At 38.3% G+C, this 17401-nt stretch overlaps 1 protein-coding gene and 1 long non-coding RNA gene across 4 annotated transcripts in view; one reads left to right on the forward strand and one right to left on the reverse strand.

Moving 5' to 3' along the window:
- LOC133837133 (transcription factor kayak) overlaps nucleotides 1–12260 on the reverse strand; it is a 33283-nt gene extending 21023 nt beyond the window's left edge. The window contains exon 1 of one of the 3 annotated variants that reach the window (XM_062267800.1): nucleotides 11452–12260. In XM_062267800.1, the coding sequence (XP_062123784.1) occupies nucleotides 11452–12039 (588 nt within the window). In that variant the 5' untranslated portion in view covers nucleotides 12040–12260. Of the gene's footprint in view, nucleotides 1–3763; nucleotides 5063–11451 lie in introns of those variants that run through there. The other 2 variants (XM_062267801.1, XM_062267802.1) reach the window with 2 other exon arrangements.
- A 2239-nt stretch (nucleotides 12261–14499) lies between these two features.
- LOC133837137 (uncharacterized) lies at nucleotides 14500–16696 on the forward strand. The gene is made up of 2 exons (XR_009893770.1): nucleotides 14500–15808; nucleotides 16051–16696. It is a non-coding gene; the product is annotated as an uncharacterized LOC133837137 (long non-coding RNA).
- Nucleotides 16697–17401: the final 705 nt, after the last annotated feature.

Genomic DNA, 17401 nt, shown 5'->3' on the forward strand with positions numbered 1-17401 from the left:
GGCAGAGTCGAACAAATCGAATTGACGTCACTAAAGACCCCGCACAGTACAGTTGTCATACGCTATGAATGATAAGCGCGAAAGCAGTTAAAAGGCAAACTGTTGCCCAAGGCGGAAAATCAATTCATTGGGAATTCCCTGCCTAAATTATGCTCCAATTTTATTTCTATTTTATTGGGTTACTGTGGCGCCCTAAGGCAATTGAGTAAATCATCTTTGTGGAAAGAGTTTTATTTATGTAGCGCCATAAAGTGTGATAAGAGCAATGTGTGGAGAAATTAACAGGGATTTCCCCTTTAATTGCATGTTTATTATTCTAATTGATTTCTGCGAAGTTCTTTTATGCAAGCACAACGAAAATTTGGCAAGTCATCTACATATGTGTGCTTAGCTTAAGCTTAGTAATTGGATTAAAAGAAGTAAGAAAGCTACTATTTTCATTTAGAGTACTAAAGAAGTTAAATAAAAGCACTTTTTACACTTTTACAGAATATATTCTAAATCATTAAATTGCTTAGCGTTCATTAATTAAAATAGATTTCTTCTTTTATAAGAGAAGAAAGCTTTGATTTCGCTTAGTAACTCGATAAAAAGATATTTAAAATAACTTTCTTCTTTAATAGAATTATAAAGTTTAATAAAAATATATTTACTTTTAAATAAAATATTGTAAATATCAATATCAAATTGTGATAATTATTTTCAATAAGTTTTTACATTGATAGGAGAAGTTAAATATAATATAATATTTATTTTAAATTCATCAATGCTTTGCATTCGCTTAGCAACTTTTTTACTTTCATTAGAGAAATTCAAGTAAATAAGTTTACTTTTATGATAACTAAATAAAATACTGTAGATCATCAATGCTTTGGTTCCGCTCAGCAACTCACTTAATTATAATTTAACACTAATTATGTGTCTGTTATGTTCAAAATGGTTTCCTTCTAGTAGAAAAGCTAATACGCATAAGTTTGTTTTTATGATAAACTAAAAAGGAAAATATTGTAAATCATTAATGCTTTGGTTCCGCTTAATAACTCGATTAAATGCATAATAAATATATTTTGTTTTATGACCACTCGAAGGTGCTTCTCAAGTTCTTTGCAAACAAAAGCGAGAACTTGTCGAGATTACCACGTTTGTTCTTCATACTCAATTGCGGGTTCAAATCGAGGGGGATTCCTGGAAATTGGCCGTCGCTCATTTCATATTTTTAGGCCGAGGACACAAAGAAAAGTCGGCAAAAGTTGTCAAGTCGTTAACTTAGCACGCCCAAGTTAAAACGCCTATAAAAGCAAAACACGAAGAAAAAAAAAGCCAAAGAGAACAGCAACAGCCACAGCAACAATAACAATTAATGCTTAATTGTATATATTTATTGTTGTTTACTAAACGTCGGCGACGTCGCAGTCGCTGCATTGGCAGTTTTTATTTATTTTTAGTTGATGCGCGCATTAAATGGCCAATTTCTGTCGCTCGTTCTGCCAAACACACGCGCCTCGAACTATCTGTATCTGTAGCTCACTATCTGTGTATCTGTATCTGTATCTGTATCTGTAGCGGAGTGTGTGCTGAATATCTTTTCAGTTTCATTTGGCAATTTAGTGGACACTTTTAATATTTAAATAGGAATTAAGGACGAGAGTCGTAAAAAAAAGGTTATCACCTGTGGGACTGACTTTTAATGCATTGGCTCTTTAATGCTTCAATATTTATGCATGTTCACAACTCGCGCATATTTTATGCAACAACAAAAACAACAACACACATACGAAAGCAATCAACTAAAATGGCCATTTGTGTGCACTTCAAGTGCAACACGCCATTTACGGGCCATTGACGAGACGCATCCAACAACACACAACACACAGCACACAAAACAATTCGCATCCAAATCCATCCACGACAAAACGCGTGAGCCGTTTGACATTCCAATTGCAACAGCAGCAAGCACCTGTGTTTTGTTGTTGTTGCCATTTGACCTTGGCATTGTATTTAATTTTGTTGTGAAATTCATGGCAACATAGAATACATAAATGTTTAATAATAATATTAAATTGCCTGGCAATACGCAACTCCATTTTGGTAAAGTTTATATGTTTTATTGATTTCAATCAGCATAAATTAAAGTGCAGTAAGTTCTCAATCAAGTGCAATCAATATGACTTTCAGCTACCTTTTATTTTATGTTTTTAATATGAAAATTAAGTTTATGTTTAACTTCAATTTATTCCTTATTAATTTATTTTTCAGTGAATACTCAACTGCTTTTAATTATAGATTCTGTATTAATTCATAAACGTAGCCTGAAGGCCTTCTTCGCTCCGGCTCATTTTATCTAATAATATTATTCAAAATCGATCTTTTCAACAGATCTTTTTAGAAGCTATCGAAACATTTCTAGAAATATTTCACTAAACATTTTATATTTGCCAATACAAGATTTTTTATAATAAAATGAACTTTTAACAGGTTAAATAAATTACCATTAATTGCCAATTGCTCAGGTCTATAAATCTTATAACACATGCTTTAAAAGCTTTACCTATCATATAAACTTAAAGTCGACAAACTTCTTCTAAACTTAACTCGTATGCATGTCTATTCAATGATGAAATTCGAGTAACGCTCGCAGTAAAGTGCGTTTATTTTAGAAACTTGTCTACTCTACAACATTTTGAATCTTCTTCTTTCTTCAATCTTAGAACTAACATCTTGTGGTTATTTTTATGATGCAGCATGACTAAGACTATGCTGCAGGTCAAAACACGCATCTGTTGGCTAGCCTTGACCTTAAGACAACAACATAAATTATGGCTAAGTAATAAGCTACGAGTAATTGACAAAAATGTACAGAATAAAATAAAACAGAATAACCGGGAATCGCACGTGCTGCAAATGGCAACGAAATAAAAAGTACAAAAAAAAGACTGACGGCGGCGCCCACGCAGAGAAAATGACATCAGAGGGGGAAAAAAAGCGCATTGAGAAGAAAATGCGAAAATGCTGAAGTAGCAAACAGAATCAAATGTGGCAGCCAGCCTTGAATTTAACGCCACATGGCGAAATCACAAAAATTGAGTGTAAATTTCAGGCAACTGCAGCAAGCGAGAGCGAGAGAGCATTTGAGTTTGGGATACAAATCTCTCGCATGCGAGAAAAATGTGTAGTACGTGTGCGAGAGCATGAACGTATCTGTGAGCTATGCTGTCTCTGTGTTAGTGTGTGGGAGAGCGAGAGCGCGCTCTTTTGAAGGCAAATGGAGGAACAACAACAAAAGTGTGAATTGAAATTCCAAAGATGTCGACAAAATAAACGCGAAAAAAACCCCAACAACTGAAACTGCGAAACAACAACAACATACACTGTGGAAAGATACAATAAAATTGCGCACAATACAATTCGGCGAAAAATACAACAACAAATAAAAAGCAGCAATAACAACAAAGCAAAACACATACATGTACAATTTTTAAACAAGTTTTTTGACTTTTTTGCTATAAAAAAAATCGCTATACTGCGTTGGGACTAAAGTGAGTTGAGTTGTTATTGTTGCTGCTATTAATTTAGTGAACAGTTTTTGCACTGTCTTTGTTATTGAAAGTTATGGAGGGTGGAAAGGCGGACACTTATTGCGTTCTATGCAACAACACAATGTGCAACCCTGCCAACTGAACTGAACCAGCCAACAATTGCACCATCTATTCGTATCCGTACCAACGTACCGACGACGATCATAAAAAACGAGAGTCGAACTTACGATAAGATTGCGCGCTGCTGTTGCCGTTGTTGTTATTGTCGCCGCCGTCGTTGTCGATATCGTTGTGGACATATCGGGCAAAAAGTCCAATTCTTGCGCCGTTGTCGCTGTTCTCGTTGTTGCTGCTGTCGCTGTTGTTGTTGTTATTGTCGTCACCTCATCATCTTCCTCGACCGTCTTTGTTAACGTTGCCGCTGCAGTTGTTGTTGCCGCCACTGCCGCTGCTCTTGGTTGCGTTTTTATTGTGCGTTCGACTTTAACTTTCATTGTTGCAAACACTTCGCACTAATTTCGTTACGTTTCGTTTGATATTTCGTACACAATGCGCACACACAACACTCAAATTTACATGTGCAACCGTTTCGTTGACTCTCTTTCGCTCACTTAGCACAAACTGCACACACACACGTAAACAACAGTCAGAGGCGCTCTCTTGTTCTCTCTTTTGTATTATTTTTGCGCTCTCTCCGTTTTGCCTTGCAGTTCGCTTTTCCAGCTGTCAAATTGTTGCTGTCAATACTGCTGCTGCCGTTGGTGTTGGCTTTCGTTGTTGTCTGTGTGTGTGTGTAAATGTTAAAACAAAAAATTGTTAACTGTGCGAACGAAGCACACAGGAAAGAATTTTCTAGATTAACTGGCAACGCCCCGCACACCCGTTACCCGTTACCGGTTAACCGCACCCGCACTCTGGCAACGTCTTTTATGGCGGAGTGTAAATGTGTGTGTCTGTGTGTGTTTGTGTCTGTTTATGTGTTTCGCTGTGAACTTCGTACAGCAAATTGAAAGTTCCAAAACGATGTTAACGTTGCGACGTTTAACGCAAGTTCTCCTCTACGTCCACTTGTGACTGTCGTATGTCGCAATTTAACACCAACGTTTTGTGACGTTTCTGACGTTGTCACAAATATGAATGCGCGATAAGAGACACCAACCAACACACAATCACAATGACTTTTACTTGCTGGATTGCTGGATAATAACTATGGAGGGGAGCGGGTGTCTTTTTAACGTGTCTGTTGCGTTGCACTTGTGCACAAATGTAACAACTAACTAACAAGGGAAAACAAATCAACTAGAAGAACAATAATAATAAGAATCACATGAACACAAAACGTTTGTCTGTTCCGCGATCCGCGCCTTGTTCACACAGTGGGCTGATGTTGTTGCTTTTGCTGCTGCTGTTGCTGTGTGATAGTGAGAGTGACAGAGAGAGAGCGATGTGAGGGGGGATTAACTACACGGATAGACAGAGACAGAGACTGGGGACGCAGCCGCGTGGCTTTCCGTTGCCGTTGCAGTCGCGTTGCCTTAACAAAAAGCGAAAAATAACTGAGCTAGTAGCTCCCAACCAGCCCGCCATCGTCATCCATACGCTCTCGTGACGTTTTAGCCATTGCCAGGCACACACACACGCACAGATACAGATACATTCGGGCACACAGATACACACCAACACAGACACGCGCTTATGCTGGAAATTGAAGACTTTTGATAACCAGGGCTGCATTAGTTCAACGGAACCAGTTTAATGAGAAATGTTATTTGGAAATGTTATTTCGCTTTAATATATTATTTAATAAAGTATAATAAAAAACAAAACAATTAAAAATAAATTCAATTATTGAATTAATATAAACTATCAAATAAGAAATAATTTAATGGGTGTAGAAAATTAATTTAATATTATTAATATGCAAAATAACAACAGTTAAAATGTAAATATTCTGTAATGTAAACGAATATTTATTTTTAAATATTTAAAAAACATAAATTATTTGTTCAGTATAGATTAAAAATTAATTACTACTCTGCAAATGTCACACAATTCAATTAAATTACTAATATCAAATATAATTTCATTACCAAAAAATAATATGCAATTAAGTATGCTGACAGTATTTTATTTATTGTATTGTACTTAATAACCAGACACGCAGTTTAACTTCAATCAGTTTCATATTTACATACTTAGATTTCATTTTAAATATCAATTCGATAAAAAGAACTATAAATTGGTGAATTATCAACTAATTCAAATTCATTTTTATACTCTGAACCAAGTTCTCAAGCTCCGCTCGTTCTCATTAGGCCACCCTGACGAATGACTGCGCACAAGCGGAGCGCACAATGACTGTCAGAATAGCGACACAAAAGGTAGAAGGCAAAGAGAGAGCGCACGGCACACAACACACTAGCACAAAGACAACAACGAGAGGCAAAAGAGCAACACATCAGGCGAGCGCAAATTCCACATTCAAGTAGCAGCTAGAAATCTTGGCGCAAACATTTTTCTCGCATGCGATATAAATGTTTGAGTGAACTCGCTCTCTTTGTGAATATTTCTCATGTCTCTCTCTCTCTCTCTCGTGTCTAACTCACTCAAATTCAACGTTCGTGTTTAGACTCAAAATGTGAATTTGGCGGGCAGTTTGTCGTTTGTTGACATTTTCTACTTGGCTGCTTCGGCTGTTGGCCGCGTTTTGTTTTGATTTTCCCCTCACTCACTCGCTCACTCTCTCTCCCTTCTTTCTGTCTCTCTTACTCTTTCTTGCTGTGTGCACATGTTGGATTATGTATGCCAATGTGGCGACCCACGCACCTTCCTCACACAGCGCTCAGATGCTGATGACTCATCGGGGTTTCTACACACCAATACACACACACATACCCTGCCTGTGTATTGGTGAGCATCGACAGGTTCCATGGCATCGACAATTGGCGCATATTAGCAGCCATTTGTTGCGCGCTGTCTTTGTTTATGCCTTGTGTATCTCTCAGATACATTTCGAACGCGTGCTAAATGCGCCTATTAGGCTGCCAGCCATTAGGCAGCCACCACAACACTCAGGTAGGTAGTCGCCTAAATCTCTCTGGCCAGCCATTAGGCAACCACCATGAGGTAGCAACAGCGATAAGCCGGTCTGAGTGCAACTGTAACGTTGTTGTTGTCTCTGGCGTCGCTGGCACTTCCAATTGTCTGGCCCTTAACGCACTCAATTAGATAATCCTCGCAGCCTAAAGTGCAACCTTAACGCAACGCAACGCAACGACAGTGTCAAGGCCGTCGAGGGTTGTTGCTTTGTTTTGCTTTGCTTTGCCCACAGTCTCAATTTACTGAACCCATTACCGGATCAGGGTTGAGCTCAACTCACTTCCATTTGCTGCCCACTTGAACGGAAGTTGACCTATCTACTCGCCACATGCAGTGCATGCAATACGTTATATGTATATACTTCCCTTCCCCCCTGGCCTCAATCTACTGAACTACGGCGATAAGGTTTTTGCATTTTCAGCGAAATAAGGAAACGGTGATATTTGAATTCTTGGAAATTCGTAGGATTAACTGGGCACTCAATATAACTATAAACGATACGCGTTGCCCTTGTCACTATTCATTGTATCTGTAACACGTAATTCAATATTGCTCGGAAGTTCATTTTATGAGCGAACCTTTCCAGAATTTCCATTAATTTGCTTATAAAATAGAATTTTATTATTAATTATAAGATGCAAGCCTATTTCTAGAGAAAGTTTCTTACATCTAAGGAATTCAAAATTGACTATTTTATTTAAATAATAGAAATTAATATAGAAGGTAATAAATATAATTCTTCAACGTTCTGTAAATTATTATTATGTTTATAAGACCTTGAAAAAAGGTTCAATAAATTCTTTTCCTTCACCTGTTAAATCTTTCATATTTTATCTTAGCTCTAACAACATTCAAGATCAATTAAAATTTACATGCGTCATTTCTGTGGTTTCTACATACACTAATTAAGCAAGCTTTTAAGCTTAAATACAATTTCAAACAGAAGTTAGCTTATTATTAGTTAACAAATATTATTATTTGCTACAAAAAACTTATATTACAATTAAAAACAAGTAATATATTTTAAAGAAATTGCCAGTAATATAAGTTTTTATTATAATATCCGGACAATTTCGCCTGCTTCCGACCGTCAAGATAGTCTAATTGGTGCTTGAGAGATTAGGGTCATATCTATCTTATAAAAAAGTATTTGTTTTCTGATTGTCACGATCATTGTCGGCGTTTATGTCATGCAAAAAAACGTTGTGAGTAACACTTTTTTTTCTTCATTTTTTGTTATTAAATATTGCCTCAACAATTTCTAGGAATTTCGATTGAATTTCGTGGAACTCGAAGTCTTCATCACGCCATTTAGTCTAAAGGCATTTCCGGACGAGTCGAGGTGGTTTTTTTTTCTTCGATTTCGATAATTTAGCGGCACCTTTTGCATTATTCAAATACTTTTACAACTAATAACAATATATCGTTTAGGTAAATCATTTCATTTAGTATTTCCGATTGCAATCAGATCGAATGAATCGAATGAATCATTTTGATTCAGGAGAGAAAAGTTGTGCTAAGTGCTAAATCGGAAAGTTGGAATAATTGTTGTCGCAATTGTTGATTGTTGGTTTCTGGCTTCGATTAGTTGAAAAGCAAATCTGTTTCATGGACAATCACAAATGGGCCAGACCTCTGAGATTGTGTGTGCGCTATGCGCAGACTTTCGCAGACAGCTATTAAACAAATTCGAATTGGAATTAAATTTTGAGTTTTCGAGCGCTGTGAAGACCTTGAGGAAAACAGCTGATTTTCGCGTTAAAAAAGTGGGCGTAACGCGGAGCGGAGCAAAGCACGGGGCGTGGCTGCAACACTTTGCGACGCAATAAATGATTAACGAATTTAATGAGTTTGTTGTAGAATCGCGTTGTGCACTACAACGAGTAAGAAGCAAATGGCAGCAACACAAAAATCTCAGCTCAAATGTGACGCTCATTAAAATTAAGCATACGATAATAATAACAACATGAACAGCAGCAACAACAATAACAACAATAATAACAATAACAACAACAGCAACAGTTAAACGACTGCAATTTAAAGTTGTTCATTTCGAGCGCTTAATTGTTTTTTGTAATAATTAACAACAAAAGCCAGGTATTACCACAAAAGCCACAGGCGAACAGCAACAGTAACTGCAACAACACTAACAATGCAAAGTTCAAGGACCAGCGTCAGGCGGCGCTTAACAGAGAGAGAATCTCATTGCAAAAAACAGAAACAAATATCAAGAATATATACTCGTACAACAAAAAATTAGCATGCAAAGCGGAACTGTAACAATAACATTAACAGTCGCTCACGAGATCTTGGATAAGAAAGATAGACAGCTAAGCATCCAGATAAGAAGACACTCTTGACTTTGATTAACCAAAAGCAAAAGCAAAAGCATTTTCTAACATTCTACAGTAAAAATATAATTGCAGATTCATTTCAATTTACAAACTGCAATTACAAGCCAAATAGTAACAATTTTTAATTCATAATATTTGAAATCAAATGCTGTTACTCTAAAGATTTCAGCAAGCAAAAAAAAAAAATTGTACTAAATTTTAATCACAATACCTTTCAATTTTATTCAATACTTAAATCATTTGGAATTAGTTCAAATGCCTTTTCCATCTATTCTTCATTTCAGCACATTCATTTTTATTGACATTTAATCAATGTGCAAAATATCTTCATACTCTTTTGCTAACGGCCGTTAAAAGTAAGATTAATGTTTGCCGCAATCACAGTGACAAGCCGAAATTAACAATTAATCTGTGGTTCCAGTTCCTATTTCGATTCGAAACTTGTTTCCACACTGTTAACAATAGGTCGTATAATAAGAATATGTGTGAATTCCACTTTCTTTTTCATTGCTTCGACTTTTGTAAAGGTCACCTTGTTTCAACAGACGATCAACTGCGATGATGATACATCATTATCACATTTCTTTGCGCGGCTTATCACATAAGTAAATGTCTTGCACTCTCTGTATTTAACTATCTATCGTTCTCTAAACAGTTATGTTTGATTAAAGTGTGTAATCAAGAGTCTAAAGTCAAGCGAACTCATCAGCTAAATTTAGACTAATCGTATGATATGTCTATTAAGCATAAACTATGTGTGAGAGCGACATTTAATTGTAATACTATCGATAAGAGAAATTAAAATATTTAAAAGTGGAAAAAGAGTACTCATATTGTCTATAATAAAAAAAGCTATCTACAATAATGTCTAAAGTCAACTGAGCTTATCAATTAATCATATGATTTGTCTGTTAAACATAAACATACTATCGATAACATGAAAAAGAAATAGAAATGTTGTCCCTAATAAAGCACTAACTACTTATAATATAGAGAATTGTCGTCAAGCACACTCAGCAGCTAAAATTGGACTAACCGTTTAAATTGCGTATTTAACAAGTAAAATAGAGTTGAAATTTACTATCGATACTAAAACTTTTATAGGTTAGAATATGTTATCGATATTACTGACAGTATGGAGTAATAAAGCACGAACAGTGCTTATACTTCGATGCTTACAAGCTTTTATATTTTAATACAATACAAATATTGATTCTAAGGATCAATAGTTAGAAGAAAAGCCTTCAAGACTTATAATTCTTTCAAGGCCGCCAGAACTACGCATTGCCATCAAAGTACGAACAATAATAAATACAAGAATATATATTTCAGCACAATGCAAATATTAGACTACTATGAAGATATAAACAATGTTTACTTGCTCCACTTGAAACTTAACAGTGGAAAAAACGTGTCTTCAGTGCAATTTGCGGTTAACATGATGTTAATAACTTAACAGCGACCACGTCTAGGCTGGGCTGGGTTGTAAAAGATAACGAGACAGACCAAAGCTGATGCCACCGCACAGTTGGTCAAATATGGGCATGTCTCCGTTTGTGTTTTTGTGGCATTTCCGTTACGCTTTTTTCGAGCGAATTTTTACAGCTTTTTCAATTTCCTGGCCTGGCCTGAAGGGTTAGCTCATTGCTCGTTTGCTTCGTGACTTGACAAATGCCATCTTATCTACCACAAGCTCAGCCCCAACACAACACAACACAACCAAACTAGAACGTGTTGCGATAAGAGATTAGTTTCGCCAATGGTTGAGCACATTGCTTTATTCAATGACGTATGGCTGTCTGTCTGTCCGCTTGGATATTGAAAAGTGCATTAAACCGCATGAAATTTTATAACTGTCTGTTGGTTTAATTTAAACAAACAACAAAACAACTCACACAGGCGCTTTGTTCAGTTCCCCCCAGTTTCAAGTTGAAACAAATTAAATTACTTTAAAAATTATATATTTGTATTTTTTTTTTCTTTTTTTTTGTGCTTGGGGCGCGGCATTCCCACGACTTGCGAACTGCAAATATTTGCAAAACACACACACATACAAGCCAAGCAAATCAATTGGTTCTTTTTTTGGCGACGCATTTCACTTTTTCCCGCCTGGTGCAACGCTGCGTATGCGTAATGTGCTGTACAATGGAATTGCATTGCGCATACGCCCCATCTAACTACATATATTATCTACTAATTGGAAAAAAAACGCATTTCGGTTGTTCATTTGATCGTTAACTCCACCTTCGACTTTGGCGCAGGCGCCGCCCACAAAACCGCAAAATGAAAGGCGACGACACAAAACAACAAATCAGAAAGCGCTTGCGTGAAGAAAAGAGCAGCGCATCAGCGTATAGAGCGAGATAGCAACAGGGTAATTAATGCACATTGTATACGAAACGAATGTATTGTATTTTTTGTAAGTAGTAAATATTTGATTTCTTGTTTTTTTGAGTACTCACGCATTGCTGTTGACGTCGTCGTGTGTCCTGCGTCAGCTGTTGCAAGTGTCGATTTGCAGGCGCCAGGAATTGTTGTTGTTCCTGTGCTTGGTGTTGCAACTGTTGCTGCTGTTGTTGTTGTTGTTGTAGTTGCAGGTTGGCGTAGTAGCAACTGCTGACTGGAGATGTTGTTGGCACCGTGAGTTGTTGCGTGTAGTTGGCGTACGTTTGTTGCATGTATTGTTGTTGTGGCTGTTGTTGTTGCTGTTGCTGTTGCTGCTGCAACAAGTGCTGATTATAATTGACATTCATACTGTTGTTGTTGTGGCACTGTTGTTGTTGCTGTTGTTGCTGCTGTTTATTGCTCTCTGCTATCCACAAAGAAGCGCGATGTTGTTGCTGCTGCTGCAATTGCTGCATTGCATTGCTGTTGCCACTGTTGTTGTTGCTGTTGTTGCTATTGTTGCTTGTGTTATTGTTATTGGCCCAAACAACATAATTATCGCTTAAATTGTGTTGCTGTTGTTGTTGTTGCTGTTGCAGCAGTTGCAGCTGTTGTTGTTGCAGATTGCTGTTGTGTTGCATTTTAATGGATTTTAAGGCAATCATCAACAACACAACAAATTATCAGAGTTTATCACAAGGTTTTTATTTTTTGTTTTGTTTTGTTTTGCTTTGTGTGTCTTTTTTTATTTTGTTTCCTTTGCGTTTTTATCGCTTTCCGTGGGGTTTCTTCAACTTGTTATTTACGCAAATTATTTGTTGCGAATCTCTTTGGTCACTTATTTTTGGGGGAAATTCTCACTTCTAGTTCTAATTTAATTTAAAAACAATATTTATGCGCTCCTGCAGAAAATTCCAGAAGAAATTGGTTAGATATATTTATCTTTATATTTTTTAAGGGGGATTCACTTGTTACTTAATATTGTTATTTGCATATTGTGCAAAGAAATGCAAGAAGAGAAAAAGTTTGTAACGATGACTCAACTTTTCACTTGACTTGCTTATTAATAATACACTACACTACACACTTATGTGCTTTTTAGTTGCTCGCGCAATATGCAAATTATATTTTATTCATATTGTTGTTGTTGCACTTTTGGTTTCTTTGCTGCGATATTTCTGCGACGCGTGCGAGAGAAAGAGAGAGAGGGATAGTGTGAGCCCAGAGCCCTGGCAGCATTCGCAAATGGCACCACCAACACCACCCCCCTTTAGACAAGGGAGCAGGACAGGGACAGCAACAGGGACAGAGACTGGTTAGAGGCGCACACGTGTCAGGCGAGTTAACCGTAACAGTAACGGCGCGTAAACAAACACCAAACAAACACAAACTGCAACTGCACAAATTGGAAGTTTCACAAAGTGGTGTGGTGGGGTGAGGGAGTGAGAGAGACGGCATACGCCTGTAAGTTGTTCTGTGTTCAATTGCTATGCTTATTTGTTTGCGTGTGTGTATGTTTTTCATACGTTTTCTTTTTCTTTTTTATTTGATTTTACGACTCCTCCACTGCGCACACGGATTAAATTACGTGATTCTTTGCTATAAACACATACAAACACTAACGATCGCAGACACAGTTTGTTTATTTTTTTTTAATAAGTTTCCACTTTTATTTTGATTTGCTATTTTTATTGTGTGTGTGTGTGTTTTTTAATGCACTCGCGTTACTGACTTAGATTTTTGTTGTATTTGTTGTGCTGACGTCTCCTGCGACTTCCACACGACAGCAAGGCACAATTTGTATTAAAACACAAACTGAAAATCGAATTTTGATAAACCTGCGCTCAAAGCAGCACACACACACACGCACACATGCACGAGACACGGACACGACACACAGACAGCGTCGACGACGGCGACAGCGACGAATGTTCGTTTCGGCTTTTTGTATTTTTTGCCCAGCACGATCGTTTTTCGAATTCGCTTCGTTTCGTTTGATTTCGTCTTTTTGGGCTCTGCTTCTCTGCTCTGCTCTGCTCTGGCCGGGTTCTGGGCTCAAACTGCGCTGGAAGGCTAAAAACGCGAGCGAAAAATTGTCAAAAATGCACAAGCCGAAAAAAAACACACACAAGTCGCGTTTTATTTCGCTCTTTTGTTGTTGTTATGGTTGTTGTTGTGACTAATCGCGTTTGGTGGTCGCTCGCGTCAATGTCCAGTAAAAATGTTGCAAACACCTTTTTGTGGCGCCAATTTTACCAATTTGCGGGAGTTGAGGGGAAACCCTTCTCTGTTTAGCGTTCCGTTTTTAATATTTTTTTTAGTTCCGTTCGCGTTGCTGGCTCATAGATCACTCACAACAAAACAGCGCGCAACGCGTTGTCGTCGTCTTCTTGGCTGATTTTGCCTGCTATGACGCTTGACGTCGCAGTCGACGTCGCCGTCAACGTCTACGCCAGCGTTGCCTATGTGTATGATGACTAACGCAGCCAGGCACGCGGCTGTAGCTCCAACTACAAAAACAAAATATGTAGAACAGCAGCAGCAGCGGCAACAACAAGTGCGAGAGCCCTGCCAAGAGCTGATTTTTTTTCGTTTTTTGTATTTTTTGTCGATTCAGAATCTATGCAACAATAAAAACAACATGTCAAAATATGCGCGACGTGCCCACTTTTTGCACAACAACAAGAGCAACTTTGTTGTGTCTGTGTGTGTGTGTAAATGCATTTTAATCAGTTTTTGCGACACCTTGCGTCGCCTCAAATGCAAATGATCCTTGCACACACACACAGAGGCATTCGCTGCTTGTCACGCTCTTTTGCTTGCTCTCACCCTCACTCTCTTTCGCTCTCGCTTTGCCATTCTCACACACAGAGAAACCGAAATTTGCCATGCCGCCTGCTCTCGGCGCTTTTTACCTGGACACAAAATGTTAATTGAAGAATTTATTGTTGTCTCATTGTTGTTGTGTTTATGGCTGGCGCTGGCCTGGCGACGATGTCGGCAACGTCGATGGCAACAGCAACAGCAACGACGACGGCGGCTCTTTTTTCTTTTCTTCAAATTGTATTTGTATTTGTCGCGTTTAATTATGACAGCAACAGCAGCAGCAGCAGCGACGACGACGAGGCGATCATTGACTTTTGCTTCGAGTTGCGGCGCGCTGCCGCCTCCGCTGCTCACATTTTGTTTTTGGTTTTACAATTTTTCGGCTGGCCTTTAAAATTTTTGCTCGCTGCTGTTGCTGGGCTTTTGCATACACTACAAACGCGCGCGGTGTCGCAGATATGTACTAAGTATTTACTTATATGTATGTATTGACATTAGTTAGAATTATGCTTACATGTATTGAAATTTACTTTGGGGATTACATGTTGTAGTCAGTTGGAATTATCGCAAGCTCATCTTCATAATATATCGCAATGTATTTTTGGAGAGCAGTATCGAAGTTATTACAGTCGGTTAGATTTATCGCAAGTTCCTGCTCACAATTTATCAAAATGCATTTTGTGGAGTGCATATCGAAGTCGCTCCCCCAAAAGAGCAATGCGAACTTTTGCAGCCCCGTTGACATGTTAATGACATTTTTATAATGCGTACGAACAAACAACAACAACACCAAAGGCGGATGCTGCATTTCGCTTTATTAATGGAGCAGTACGAAGGGATGGGAAGTAAGGGAGCAGTAAGCGTTGAGAATTTTGCCAACAACAAATCGCTTTTGGCAGTTCGCGCTCACTTTTTGTTGTTTTTGTTGTGTTTTTGGCAAAGGGAGCGGTCGCGGTTCACAAAATACGTACATAATGCATTACTTCCATTGAGTTCACGAGATTTAAACACATTTTGATATACGACGCATATTTGTTGTTGTGATCACTTACATAATTACGTTCACACATACAAACGCGAGTATTAATATAAATTTAAATTAAAATAATATATGCAGATGTACACACATACATATGTACATATGTATGCAAAAAGGTAACGAGTACACTGAACTCGACGCAAGCGCGTGCGCTGTAACAAATTTTTTATTTTACTGGCAACAATGACGCGATCAACAGCAGCAAGGAAAGCAAAAGCTTTTTCCTTTTATTGCGTGAGTACACACACAACCACGCACACACCAATGAGCGTGCGCACTCTCACAATCCAAATTGGCGAATGTGTAGAACCAAAACAAAAGCACAAACACGCAGCAAATTGGCGGCGAAAGAACAGAAGTTGTATTGCTGTCGTCGCCGCGGGCATTTTATAAAATGCGCTACTACTTTCGGTGAAGAAGAAGACGAAGAAGCAGCGTCGAGGTCTGTCGTTTGCCTTGGCCCCATTTCGCTCACCACTCTCCACTCTGCGAGCGAAAGAGATAGCCACTGTTCTTGTTCGTGGTCAAACGAAGTGCTTAAGGAAATGATTCGCATTCCTCAGCAAGAGGTAGGAGTTAAAAAGCTTTTTCTGTTGCTGCTGCTGCGGGGATATTTCATTACAATCGTACCTAGTAACTTTACCGTTGCTGTTTTTCCTAAATGCTTGCTGTTGTTGTCTCTTTGTTTGGGGTTTGTTGTTATTGTTTTTATTAGCACGTTTTGCTTTTATGATCGTAGCGTGATTTCTGCGTTGCTGTTGTTGTCATTTAACTGCGACGCAATTTTTTTTTCTTTTTATTATTATTGTAGTTTTCTTCGCTGGGTTTCGGCAACAGGTGTGGCCCCACATACACACACACACACATATTTGACGTAGCCCTTGGACATTGAACTCTACCGTGTCCGTCATGGGAATGACGTGTTCGACATCCTTATCGCACTCAAAACGCAACGTGACGTCTCTTTCTTTCCAATTTCTACAAGCTGGACAGTGCTGTGGCGATGACTCATTTGGAGAGCACCCGCGTAGCTAGTCGATTTCGATTTCTAACCTACATTAAGTGACGAAGCGTCGCGCGCGTGTCGTCGACGTCGACGTCGCTGCTGCTATCGACGCTGATTTCAATTTCGTATGCGCCGCTCACTTAACCATTTACTATCATACGCTCTCGCTCTCTCCCTCTTGTTCTCTCACCTTTTGGACCTAGGTCTACAAAAGAGTTGAAAACGCACACAATAATTACGTGTATGGGCTTTACTCTAAATCGCATTGACTTCTGTGGGGTAATACAATTAAAAATCTCTCCATTCTATGAGATTATTATTGTGATACCGAGTTTGCCATAAAAAAAAAGTCCAATCAGGCAGGCAAACAAAGCGAAAACACTAAATGCTCTTGCCCAAAAATAAAACAAAAACAAAAAAAAGCACAAAGCGCAGAACAAAAAAAAAAGAACTATAAAAATCAGCAGAGCTGTGACTCTGGTATTTTTATGCCCTCTGCGCGAAAGTATCCGAGCGACTCCGACGCATATTTCAATTCCAACTTGTCAAGCGAAAAAGGCTCGTAAAAGCTAAATCTGAAATCAGCAAAGCCGCAATTCTCCGGTCCCTGAGTAATTAATCGACACTGCCAGCGAGTCGCGTCGTGTCGCGTACAATGAAAGAAAGACACATCGAGACGCAGACGGAGCCGGAGTCGGAGACTCAGACAGACAGACGCACAGACCCCTAAATTTGAGACTCTGCGACTGAGCAGTCTCCAAAAATAAAAGATCCACAACGAGGGCTGGCAAATTGCTTTTGAAATGTCATCATGGCATTCCAATTTGAATATAGATTTTCATTAGCATGTGAACTACAAATATTTGTCACACATATTACAATAGAATGTGGTTTACAGTTTAATCAGCAAATCATACAAATACATATATAGCATACATTTGGGAGTCAAATTGAACAATGTGCAAGTTGCCAATTCATCAAAGCAGCCAAATCAAATAAATTGAAAAGAGATAGCGCATGTCAAGCAAAGACAGAGGAAAGAGAGAAAGATAATTCGCGAGTGTGGCAGATAAAAGATTTCCAAATTAACAACAACAAATTAAAACCGCACACACCTTAAAAATGGAGAGCATGTCGGCAATAACAGGGCTACAAT

The sequence above is a fragment of the Drosophila sulfurigaster genome, chromosome 2R, assembly GCF_023558435.1.
Source record: "Drosophila sulfurigaster albostrigata strain 15112-1811.04 chromosome 2R, ASM2355843v2, whole genome shotgun sequence".
Classification (NCBI taxonomy): domain Eukaryota; kingdom Metazoa; phylum Arthropoda; class Insecta; order Diptera; family Drosophilidae; genus Drosophila; species Drosophila sulfurigaster.